We start from the raw sequence: 13,274 nt of genomic DNA, 5'->3' as shown, positions 1-13,274 counted from the left end.
CAGTTTATTGTGCTCAGTCCTGTTCTGTGCGGTTGACTCCTGGAGTCCTGGACCTGGTTCAGTGAACCAGCGCTTGATTGAGGGACTAGATCACAAGGGGGATACATCTATAGACTCCTTCAGTGGACCAACCGCGAGCAAGAGCTGGCGTTCGGGTGTGTTTGAGCAGCACTGCAGGACACATCAACACTCCGAGGATTCTTCAACCCTGCATCTCACCATCGCTAGGGTCATCGCTATGATCTCCGATATGGTTGCTAGGGTCATCGGTATGGTCGCCGCAAGGGTCGTCGCTATGGTCGCCGCTGTGGTCACCGGAAGGGTCATCGCTAGGGTCATCGCTATGGTCACAGCTAGGGTCATCGCTATGGTCACAGCTAGGTTAATCACGATGGTCGTCGCTAGGGTCATCGCTATGGTCACCGCTAGGGTCATCGCTATGGTCAACGCTAATGTCACCGTTAGGGTCATCGCTATGGTCATTGCTATGGTTACCGCTAGGGTCATCGCTATGGTCACCGCTAATGGTCAACGCTAATGTCACCGCTAGTGTCGTCGCTATGGTCGTTGCTATGGTTACCGCTAGGGTCGTCGCTATGGACACCGCTAGGGTCATCGCTATGGTAGAGAGAGGAAGAGGAGGAGGAAGAGCAAGACATTGACGGGTGGTGTGTCCCGTTGTTCCTGTGCAGATCTTCATCTTCGAGAACAACATCTACTACCGAGCGACGGTGGGCGGCCCCACCATCCGGCTGGTCTCCACCGGAGAGGAGGGCGTCTTCAACGGCCTGGCCGACTGGCTCTACGAGGGTAGGCCCGGCTCTCACACACACACACACACACACACACACACACACACACACACACACACACACACACACACACACACACACAAGCATGTAGACACAACTCTACACACACACACACACACACACACACACACACACACAAACACACATATAGAGACAAACATACACACACACACACACACACACACACACACACACACACACACACACACATACACAGTTCACATACACAGACACACACAAAAGCACATATAGACACACAACCACAAACACCCACACACACACACACACACACACACAAGCATGTAGACACAACTCTACACACACACCCACCCACACACACACACACACACACACACACACAAGCATGTAGACACAACTCTACACACACACACACACACACACACACACACACACACACACACACATACACATAGGCACACAACCATACACACTCTCAAACACACACACACACACACACACACACACACACACACACACACACACACACACACACACACACACACACACACACATATACTGTAGATAGGAAACCACTTAGACGAACACATATCTACTAGTTATCTACTAGTCTATCTACTAGTTAGCGCATGAGAGACGCTGTGAGCCCGCCACACTGACCTCGCCACCTGGCGCGGGCGGTGACGAAGCTACAAGCTAAATGTGGCTAAACTGTTGAGTGGTCGGAGGTAAAACCTTTTTTATGTTAGAAGATTTTAATATTTCTACCATTCAGTCATTGATTTGATTGGATTTGAATTGCTCTTTCCTAGCAAACACTTGACATGCAATCTGTGTGTGTGCCTGTTATTTGTGTGTGTGTGTGTGTGTGTGTGTGTGTGTGTGTGTGTGTGTGTGTGTGTGTGTGTGTGTGTGTGTGTGTGTGTGTGTGTGTGTGTGTGTGTGTGTGTGTGTATGTGTGCGCATGTGTGCGCATGTGTGTGTGTGTGTGAGCGTTAGTGTGTATGTGTCTGCGTGTGTTGGTGTGTGTCTATCTGTGTCTGTGTATGTGTGTGTGTGAGCATGTGCGTGGGTGTCTGTGTGTGCGAATGTGAGTGTGTGTTAGTGTTAGTGTGTATTTGTCTGAGTGTGTGTGTGGGTGTGTGCATCGCGCTCCGTCTGAAGTGGAACAGCTGGCTGTGTTTGGGTGCCCCTCCTTGCTGGAGTTCCCAGGGCTTGTTCTCTATGCTGTTCATTAATTCATGTCTGCACCGCTGTAATCGGCCTTAGCAGCTGTTCACCAACCAGCCCTCTCGTAATTTGATATGAAACATGTCCTGATTGGGCCGCGCAAGGCACAGATCCCGAATTACATCGACACTCAACACAGCTTTGTTTTACAAGTGTGTTTCCGCATGTGGGACGCCACATATTGACACAGCGTGTGCGGCTGTGATTCCGAGGTTTGTGGGTTTTCCAATGAAGCTGTTGACACTTTGGAGGTCCATAGATTCATGAGAGGCTTTTCATGGATAATCACTTTATTGCAGCAACGTACCAATTTTAGGCTTTGGGGCGCAGTTGCAGACATTGTAACATCCTTTCAGTGAAGGCGGCGTCGAGTTGTTTTAGTGACACTGTTGTTTTGAGCAATTAGAAGTATTGATATAGTTATAGCTGCTGTTTCCTCCGTGTTGTGACGGCTTTCTATTTGGAAACTACAAAAAGCAATGTTCATAGATCGCTGATTGGTTAGTGCTCACTGCGTGGCGTAAATTGCCTGCATTGCACTCATCGCATTGTAAAAGATAGTTTGGGTTCAACTCAAGGATACTGGAAATGCGGTGCTTAGACGGCAGCTCGTGTCCGAAGCCCACGGTTATGTAGGCGAGACTTCTGGTGCCTTCGCTGGGAGACAGATGTAATGAAGATACTGCATTGATTGCCCCGGGAGATCTATCCGTCAGCCCAGGTACGTTCGACGCTCCGGCTTAGCTCAACAGGGGTCTGTGATAACGTTCCTGATGAGCCACTCGGCTCATTTCATTTTAGCTCTCACTCGGCGGCTGTCTGTCGAGGCCTCTGCCAACGAGTGCAATATCCTCTGTAGTGAAGTTCAGCATTAATCCCCCCCCTAATCCACCAGAGTTTCTCATTATCCCGATCGTTTGGACCAATGACGCAGTGGTGAAATGAAAAGGTTAGGCAAACACTGGCACTGCGTCAGACACCACGACGAGACTTGGGACAGTGGTACCATTTTATGGTAAATTGACTGCAGTTATATCACGCTTTTCTTACAAGTGGCCACTCAAAGTGCTTTACAATATATGCCTATCACCCACCACCCATTCATGCACACTAACACACACTGACGGCAGTGTCAGCCATGCAAGGCTGCAGCCTGCTTGTCGGTAGCATTTAGGGTTAGGTGCCTCGCTCAGGGACACCTCGACACTCAAGTTAGGAGGAGCCAGGGATCAAACTAGCGACCTTCCGGTTACCAGCCAACCCGCTCCACCTCCTAAGCCAGATTCCGCCACGGATGTTGGACACAGAGTGGTCGGGGTCTAAAGAGCGTTGACCCACGTTCACAGGTACAGGCCTACCGGTCAGATGATGTTGACGCTTGCGTGTGGATGGGTGCGTGTGTATATGTTAAAGGAGGACACTTTTGTTCTTTGTGACGGTCATTAAGCGCTTACGTTCATTTGGCAGCCTCTCAATATAATCGATAGCAAAGCCTAAATAGCTCCTAATAAGTGCACTCCATCACAGCTTTTTGTCCTGTCTGACATGCAGCCTCCATTCTGTAGCAGCGGGAATGTCAACAAAGGAATCCACATTCAAATTTTAGCATGCAATCTCATTTGACCAAATATGAACCTAAGAAATGATGATGGAGACAGAAATAACGTCTTAATGATGGCTGATGAACAGGAAGGCACATTACTCATATCAGACCCAAGAGAACCTCCAGCTCAGCGAAGCAGCTAGGCGAGGAGAATTGTATATACCGTAGATATAAAATTGTATTTGCACATTTGAGTCTGAATGTGTTCTGTAGTTTAAACACGGGCACGACAGACTCTTTAGAGACAGCGTTGCTTGCTTGCCCTTTCCCCTGGTCAGAGGGTAGGTGTCCTGTTATACTGGTCAGAGGGTAGGTAGACCTTTTCCCTGGATTTCGTACAGACTCCCAACTATAGGGTTCAACCCCAACACAGAACACCAGCCATAGGGTGCAGTGTTACCATTGTGACCATCTATGAATGGGTGAGTGATAGAGCTGTCATATCTTTATCTTATGGTGAAGTTTAAAATATTCTGTGTGTGTGTGTGTGTGTGTGTGTGTGTGTGTGTGTGTGTGTGTGTGCGTGTATTTTGGAAGACAGGTATCGCAAGGTATTTGCAGGTTATTTAATGAGGCCTGTGTATCAGTAGGCAGGTGCTGTCAAGGCAACAATCATGTGTGCATATGTATCGTACACGCCGTCTATTATAGAGTCTGTCTCCTCACAATGAGCTGTACCCACGTCTGTTTACCTGCTCTAACCAAGCTGCAGAGAACAAAAGCTCAAGAGTGCCGTGTGTGTGTGTGTGTGTGTGTGTGTGTGTGTGTGTGTGTGTGTGTGTGTGTGTGTGTGTGTGTGTGTGTGTGTGTGTGTGTGTGTGTGTGTGCGCTTGTGTGTGTAGAGGAGTTGTCATCCCCCCATACCTGTTCGCTGCAGTAAATCTCCTCCAGCTATAACCTAACCCTTTTCCCCCCTAATTTAATTTGACCTTCAGAAAATAATTCAAAACCAATTTGGTGTGGCCCTTTCGCTGTCAGTGCAAAAATATATAAATAAATTGCACAATTAATTGTAGGCTGTTGCTCCTTTACAAGGTCCTTGATGATGCTCCTATGATTGCTGAATCCAAATTGAATTATACTTCATCATCATCATTCAGTTTCCCTCAAGTATCCTCCCTCACTGATGATTGCTCGTCAATTCACCTTTAAACCCTCAGCCCCCATTCATCTCTGGTAGTTCAAACCAAGATTGGATCGCCACGTTTTAAAGTGAATCCATTCAGAAATGTGGTGGTTTGCTGTGGCAGATCAGGCAGGGCATGGTTGCGGTCAGAGCGTCTCAGTTTACCTGCGCTCAGTGATCCGGTGTGCCACAGGCTCTTACGTGGCTCTCCTCTGCCCCCTGTTGGCCTAGTGTCGCACCATAACCGCAAGACAAGCTGCTCAAGCAGATACACGAACACATCAAACCTCAGAATTAGACAACAATGAAAACAACATTTTCAATGTCTCTATTTCATGGCACAGACACAGACCGACACACTCACAAGCACATACACACACACAACCCCCCCCCCCCCCCCACACACACACACACACACACACACACACACACACACACACACACACACACACACACACACACACACACACACACACACACACACACACACACACACACACACACACACACACACACACACACACACACAGACACAAACACACACACATGCCAAAACACACACACACACACACACACCATGCTTCCCCTATTCCAGACGGTTTAACTAGTGTCGTTATTAAAATAGTAAACCACGTTGGCCCTCAAAGCGATCCCTGGGTGTGACAGCTCATTAGGACAATGTGAGCCGTCCAGGGTTGGGTACGACAGCTCCAGATATGCTGCGTGAGCACCGCCCCCACCCCCACCCCCACCACCAACCCCACCACCACCCCCACCACCAACCCCACCACCACCCCAGCCACCACCACTCAGCCCCCCCAGGGGTGATTAAAAACACTGGTGGCTGGTGGCTTTCTGCTGCGTTGCAGAAGCCACAGAACAACAGTATACAATAATAATTAGTTTAAGGACAGATCGTCTCTTTGGTGTTTCATAGAGCGGCCGTGTGTTGTGGCAGCCCCATGTAATATTAACTCGACCGCACCTGGTATGGCTCTGGACGGGGAGTGTGGCTTACATTCATTAGGACTGAGTGGCGTTGTGTGACACAAGGCGTGATGGGTATAAAAAAAACGCCCCAGGAACAAAGGGTTCTTTTATTAACACATAAAAATAAATATAATAAGTTGTGACGCGCCACACTTTAACACAGTGATGCCAAAGTTGCTTTTGTTGATATGTTGTGTTCCTCTTTGTCTCGTTTTTTTATACATTTTTTAACTTTGTGCAGACGTTTATCCGCCTTTAAACTTTGCGTTGGCCTGCTGCTGCTGTTGTGTGCTGTACTGCGTGCACAACATGAATTACAGGGGCCTGGTTAAGGCAGACAGGAGGCTCCCCGGTGTGGTTTACCTGCCTGGCACAGCGCTGAGCATAACTCACACAGTGTCCGAGTTAACCATGAATAATGGACCTGTGTTTGCTTAGTGACGGGGAGCCTAATGGGGACTGTATATCAGGCAGGGAGGGCTGTTTTAAGAGTTGTTTCTGTACAGATGCTGTCTGGGGCGGAGACCAGCTAGTGGATGCACAATGTCGTTTGCAATTGGGATATATTGTTTTTGGCCACCTTTTGGGTGTTCATACAATGTATAAGATGCTAACTGAGATTTAGAGGTACAAAATGACAAATTATTCTCTGCAATTATTTGGCAGACATTGTTATTGTCCAAAACACCTTACATTGCAGTTAGTTCGGATACATACTTGCTCATCAATTACAATTGGTCGTCTGCGGACAGTGGGCACCCATTACCTTTCTACCGGGAATCCACCCTCCAGCCACCACGCTATGAGCCACATCCTCCATGAACCTTGTTCTTCAGGGGGGTAGTCCACCTATGTTGTGTCCCGTCACAGAGGAGATCTTCAAGACCCACATCGCCCACTGGTGGTCTCCCGATGGACTACGGCTGGCTTACACCACCATCAACGACACCCTGGTGCCAAAGATGGAGGTCCCCATCTTCACAGGGGGCCCTTACCCCAACGGCATGGAGTACCACTACCCCAAGGCAAGTCCCCCCGCCCACACACCTCAACACCCTGAGCAGGCCTCAGGCCTGTGCTGCCATCTACAGGTCGCTACACTTTAGACGGGGGGGGGTTCTAAGCTATATGGTTCCAGTATCAGCCCCCTGTTATGTTTTCTGTCAGTGATGTGAGCAGAGACTTGTTTAACGATTGATGCTTGCATCAGAGAACCCCGTGATCAGCCTGACCTTTTTTTACCCTCAAGTCGATGGTTCAATAATCGATAACCAAGCGCCATGGCAACAGAGCTACAAATGAGTTTGGCATTTGATAAAGGACAACTCATTGGTGGGTGTAGCCGCTGTTGATGTGATTTTATTATTGTTCTACCCAGCGAGGCGGAGAACAAACAAAGCATTACAGTTAATATCGGAGCTGCCACCAATTGAGGAGTAGTGGCGACAATTGCCTGAGCACCGGAAAACTGAACAAAAACAAAAGTAGAGGGTGTGAGGTTTAGAAGGGTCAGTCCTCCCCCAAATCACTGTTGATTCATTGTTGAAAGCTGTTGAAAACTGTTCTGTCGTTAACATTTCTCCTGCTTGAGCTACCTTTACTCTTGCCTTTTAGTAGACTGTAATATCATCATTTCCTTCTAGAGCTGGGGTTTACTCAGCCTTTCAGTAGACTGTCACGTTTTAAATTCCTTCTAGAGCTGGGGTTTACCCAGCCTTTCCGTAGACTGCACTATTGTCATTTGAACCGTTTCCTTCCTGCGGACTGGATTCAGGCGGGCGAGGGGAACCCCACCATCAAGCTGCTGGTGGTGAGTCTGAACGGACCCCTTCACACGGTGGAGATGGTCAAACCTGAAGACCCCAGGATCAGGTGAGCGACGACCACCGTCGCAGGCCCCCCCCCCCCCCCTCCTCTCTCCTCTGGTCGGCCAGGACACTGAGTCTGCGCGGGGGGGGGGGTGGGGGGGCGACAGCGGTGCTCATGTCGTCCTGCCTGTGTCTTCCTCCAGCAGGGAGTACTACATCACCATGGTGAAGTGGACCACCAGCACCAAGCTGGCGGTGAACTGGCTGAACCGCGCGCAGAACAACTCCATCCTGACGCTGTGTGAGGCCACCACAGGGGTCTGCGTCAAGGTGGGCGACACAAGCGCTGTTAACCTCGCATACGCTCTCTACTGACTCACCCTGCGGCGTTTATACGATTATATTTGGGGAATATTTCTAGGAAAAACGATATTCACCAGGATTCACAACGGAAGTTTAGTAACATTTAGTGTCAGATAAAGCACATCAAATACATCGAAAGACATCAATGTATTTAAAAAGTAATTTGACATCCAATGAATAATTATATTTTAGACGTTGTAACTTTCCACTCATGGCTTGTGTATTCCACCTAGTCCAATCCCTGCGTGTGCGAGCGTTCCTGATTTACACCCAGAAGTGCTGGACCTCCGGCGTGGCTTTGATTCCGACTCCACTTCAAACGCCTTTTTATGTTTTTTATGTTTTTCCGCAGAAACACGAAGATGAGAGCGAGAGCTGGCTGCACCGGCAGGTAGGTGACTCACACGCTCCTCTACAACTCTCCCACCCGCCTCTTTGGACTTCCACACTCGAGTTAAACAAGGCTCACACAAGCACCAACACCTGCGCACACACACAGCGTGTACACACATAACCCACTCCGTCTCTTGTTATCCCCTCGTTGGTTTCCGTTGTTGGCAGAACGAGGCGCCGCTGTTCTCCCACGACGGGTTCAAGTTCTTCCTGACCCGGGCCATCCCCCAGGGTGGTCGCGGGAAGTTCTTCCACATATCCATGTCCAGCTCTAAGGTACCCTCATGGGGTCCCCCCCCCCTCCCCTCCCCCTCCCCCCCCCCACCCACACACCCTGCATGCTCATCATATTGTAGCAGCGATGTGGCCCAGCTGGCGTTGCTCGTTAGTGAACGAGAATGGGAGGATGGCAACACACTTGCCCGCACATTGAAACACACACACTCTTACACACAAACACACGCACACACTCACAGACATGCCCGCACATTCAAACAGACACACACATGTGCCCGCACATTCAAACACACACACACATATGTGCCCGCACATTCAAACACACACTCTCTCACACACACACACACACACGTGCCTGCACATTCAAACACACAGACTCTCACACACACACACACACACACACACACACACACACACACACACACACACACCATACAAACACATTGGATCGCCATGGAGGTCCCCATCTTCACAGGGGGCCCTTACCCCAACGGCATGGAGTACCACTACCCCAAGGCAAGTCCCCCCGCCCACACACCTCAACACCCTGAGCAGGCCTTAAAGGGCCACACACATCCGACCGCTGGTCGGTCGAGTTGGTGTGCTGCCTGAGGTTTGATGTGTTCGTGTATCTGCTTGAGCAGCTTGTCTTGCGGTTATGGTGCGACACTAGGCCAACAGGGGGCAGAGGAGAGCCACGTAAGAGCCTGTGGCACACCGGATCACTGAGCGCAGGTAAACTGAGACGCTCTGACCGCGACCATGCCCTGCCTGATCTGCCACAGCAAATCTATTGTCATATGAACAACAATTACAGAAGCAGTCGCTGGCAATGAATTTCTTGAGTCTCAGGCTTCTTCAACAGTGCAATATAAAAAAATGAGTGCTGTCAGTTAAACGCGTTATTAACGGCGTTAACGCAAACCAATATTAACGGCGTTAATTTTTTTGGCTCAAAACGAAGAAGCAGTAGCCTGACTGCTATGTTCAAGGCAGTATGTTTGTATGTTCATCGTTTAATTGCACTATAGGCTTTTTTTTTGTATCGTCCTGTTTTGATCAGTATATGCCAATGTTGTTATCAATAAAAAAACATTTGCACAAGGCAAGCCGATGCACTTCTCCATGTTGATAAGAGCATTAAAATGAGAACAATTAATGGGACAAAGAAATCAAGGTATATTTAGCATAGAAAAAAGATTTGCGATTAATCGCGAATACTCGCGATTAATCATGAGTTAGCTATGACATTAATGTGATTAATCGCAATTAAATATTTTAATCGCTTGACAGCACTAAAAAAATAAAATAAAAATTATAAGAGAAACAAGCACACATAAACGCACACACATACACACACAAACACACACTTAACCACACTTGTAACGTGGATGTTTTGTGTCCCTTCTCCAGCCGAACTCCAGCATCGACATCCTCCAGTCCCTGACCTCGGGGGGCTGGGACGTGGACACCATCCTGGCCTACAACCACCACGAGAACCTCATGTAGGCGTTCATCTCCCACAGCTTAACCTAACACCGCAGGCACAGCGGCGGCTGGATGGAGCGCACCAATGGGTTGTGTTCTTGTTGTTGTTTCCTAGATACTTTCTGAGCACAGAGGACGACCCCAAACGAAGACACCTGTACAGGTAGGTCTACCTCACCACCTGCACTTCACTGAATCCCGTCTACTTGTCCTTTGGGGTCGGGTTTAAAGGGAAGATTAGATGGGACCGGTGAGAAATCCTCCATATTTAATCTCAAACGTTATAGTGCTGTGTGCTGTGTATTCCATAAGTCTTGCTTAAGCAATTAGTCTCAAGTTGGTATTTCCTTTCTTTGAGCACAGCTGTGTGCTAACAAATAGTTAGCAACAAATCAAACTTTTGTCGAAATTGCTTCTAGTCACTTTAGTTCTGATGGCCGCTAGTTTATGAAGCTCTGAGTTACTGTAGTTTTAATGGCTGCTTGTTACTGTAGTCCTAATGGCTGTTGGTTACTGTAGTCCTAATGGCTGCTGGTTACTGTAGTCCTAATGGCTGCTGGTAACTGTAGTCCTAATGGCTGCTGGTAACTGTAGTCCTAATGGCTGCTGGTAACTGTAGTCCTAATGGCTGCTGGTATACTGTAGTTCTTATGGCTGCTATACTTTAGTTATATTGGCTGCTATAGTGTAGTTATATGGGCTGCTTTACTATAGTTCAATGGCTGCTGGTAACGCTAGTTCTAATGGCTGCTGGTAACTGTAGTTCTAATGGCTGCTGGTAACTGTAGTTCTAATGGCTTTACAGGGCTAAAACCATCCCTCCATTCAACCGCTGCTGCCTGTCCTGCAACCACCAGTGTGGCTACGTGGACGGAACCTTCAGCCACAACATGAAGTACTTCCTGCTCAACTGTAAAGGTGACACCCCCAAACTGACCTCATCACTGTGTCCCCAGGCTGACCCGCAATAGGCGAGTTTCAGATCAAGCATGCGTTGCCTCGCATAACATAATGCATTCTGGGATCAAAACGTCAGAAAGGCTGTCGATAAAAAGTCGCGGGTGCTCCGTCCGTCTGCATTTCTGTGCATATGGTCTCAAATAAATGCGGACATAACACACTCCCCTCAACATACCAAAACGTCGCCCCAGTTGGTTGGAATTATCACGTGGAATTTCCCACGTGAGAAATGACATACCTCCTTTCAAAGAGGCGTGCCCTCTCCCAAACTATGCTTGTTCAAACAACGAGAAGTGCACCTGTGTCCGACCTGACGTGGGGGGAACTTGACGTATTTCTGACTAGTTCCGGCGGATGTTCTCAAGTCTCTTGCATGCATGCGCGCAAATGCAGACGATCTGAAACTCGCCTTGTATCATGCTTTAAAATTGCATGTATATTTCAGATATAAGTAGTATTCACAAAATATAACATCATTGGACATTATTAGCTTCTAGGTCACCTCTAATCTAGTCTCACAGATCAGATTTTGGTATATAAAATGTAATTAAACATTAGAACTGATATCTAAAGTCTGATGACAGACCACCTCAAATCTTGGTAAACTGTGAATTTCTTCCACTTCATATTTGCTTTCAACCAATGATTTGGCTGGAGGCGGAGGATCTGTAATCGCGTAATTGGCAAACACAAACTCGGCCAGCAGTATTCACCTGAAAAAAAAGTGTGCAAAAAGAATTAAATCAACACCGTTGAGAGTGTAGAAATACAGTTATGAAAATCCCCTTCTGAAAGCATTCAAAAGCCTCAAAACATAACAAAACAGGGAACAAGGTATCCAGGGAGCCGTCTCCCCCCTGAAGTCCTGCTAGTATTGAAGAACTTGGAACCAAGATATCTCTAATCAGTCATTGCCTTGGTCGCCACACACACACACACACACACACACACACACACACACACACACACACACACACACACACACACACACACACACACACACACACACACACACACAAACGAGAATCGGCGCTCAGTGTTATTACGGTCTGTAATTCCAGTGACTGGGAATGCGCCCCCTGGTGGACAAACTTGTCAGGTAGCGTTAAGGGCCTGAGGGGCAGGGCTGCTGCCCAGGTCTGTTAACCAGCCCACCAGGGGGGCGTTGGAATGGATCGCCCCCCCCCCCCTGGGGATTTGATCCATTCAGAGGTCGAACCCCCAGAGAGGGGGAAAAAAGCTCAAAGCAACTCCCCACTAATTGGGTCTGGCTAAGGAGGGACAAGGAGAGAACAACATTCATCTGCATTGCTGGATGGAGCCGGTGGGGGTGGGGGGGCGGGGGGGGGGGGGGCGTATAGGGAGAGGCTAAAAATAAACGAGGGAAAGAAAACGATGCTGCTAGTGGTGTGGGTTTGTTTACTGCGGGTCGTGCCGCCGTTGGAGTGCCATACCCCGACCGGCATCATTTAGAAATCGACCTTTTGCATTTTGAGCACATATCTATTCTTTTAAAACATATTTCTGCATCTCCTCCTGTTTTTTATTTCCGTACAGGACCGAAAATCCCAAGCGTGTCCGTCTACAGAACCGAGGGCTACAAGAGTGAGTGACGCCTATGACCTTTGACCCTCGTCACTGCGGCAGCAGGCGGAGGAGTCCCCATAACGATGATAACCCGTGTGTCTGTGACACACACACACCTGTGGTGAACTTCCTGTCTCCTCCCCCCCCCCCCCCCCCCCCGTTCCCTACGACCTTTCCTCCACCGCAGAGCTGTGTGACCTGGAGACCAACGAGGATGCGAACGCCTCCTTCGAGGGCATGCAGATGCCCCTGGTGGAGAACAAGACCATCACCATCGACGACTACTGTACGTGGTCGACTGCCATCACACACACACGCACGCACGCACGCTCACACACACACACACACACACAGACACACACGAATAAACACACACAAATAAACACACACGCACACACACAAATACACGGTCGGACAGACAGATAGACAGACGGATAGACGCACGCACGCACCACGCACACGAATAAACAAACACAAATAAACACACACGCACACACACAAATACACAGACAGACAGACAGATACAGATAGACGCACACACAAACACACACAAATAAACACACACGCACCCTCCAACCCACACACACACACCCTCCGACCCACCCACACACACCCTCCGACCCACCCACACACACACACACACAACCACCCACCCACACACCCAATCTCACACGCACACCCCCGCCCCCCCCGCACAC

At 48.8% G+C, this 13,274-nt stretch overlaps 1 protein-coding gene across 1 annotated transcript in view; it reads left to right on the top strand.

Annotated features, from left to right (window-relative positions):
• LOC132462706 (dipeptidyl aminopeptidase-like protein 6) overlaps positions 1-13,274 on the top strand; it is a 67,195-nt gene that overhangs the window by 48,477 nt on the left and 5,444 nt on the right. Inside the window, exons 6-16 of the mRNA XM_060058405.1 lie at positions 693-810; positions 6,611-6,765; positions 7,515-7,612; positions 7,752-7,878; positions 8,264-8,302; positions 8,473-8,580; positions 9,955-10,046; positions 10,145-10,192; positions 10,835-10,947; positions 12,547-12,594; positions 12,764-12,862. Coding sequence (XP_059914388.1) covers positions 693-810; positions 6,611-6,765; positions 7,515-7,612; positions 7,752-7,878; positions 8,264-8,302; positions 8,473-8,580; positions 9,955-10,046; positions 10,145-10,192; positions 10,835-10,947; positions 12,547-12,594; positions 12,764-12,862 — 1,045 coding nt within the window. The remainder of the gene's footprint in view (positions 1-692; positions 811-6,610; positions 6,766-7,514; positions 7,613-7,751; positions 7,879-8,263; positions 8,303-8,472; positions 8,581-9,954; positions 10,047-10,144; positions 10,193-10,834; positions 10,948-12,546; positions 12,595-12,763; positions 12,863-13,274) is intronic.

This window comes from Gadus macrocephalus, chromosome 8 (assembly GCF_031168955.1).
Source record: "Gadus macrocephalus chromosome 8, ASM3116895v1".
In the NCBI taxonomy this organism is placed as follows: domain Eukaryota; kingdom Metazoa; phylum Chordata; class Actinopteri; order Gadiformes; family Gadidae; genus Gadus; species Gadus macrocephalus.
Note: the sequence above shows the minus strand (reverse complement) of the source record. Positions and strands in the feature narration are given on the sequence as shown.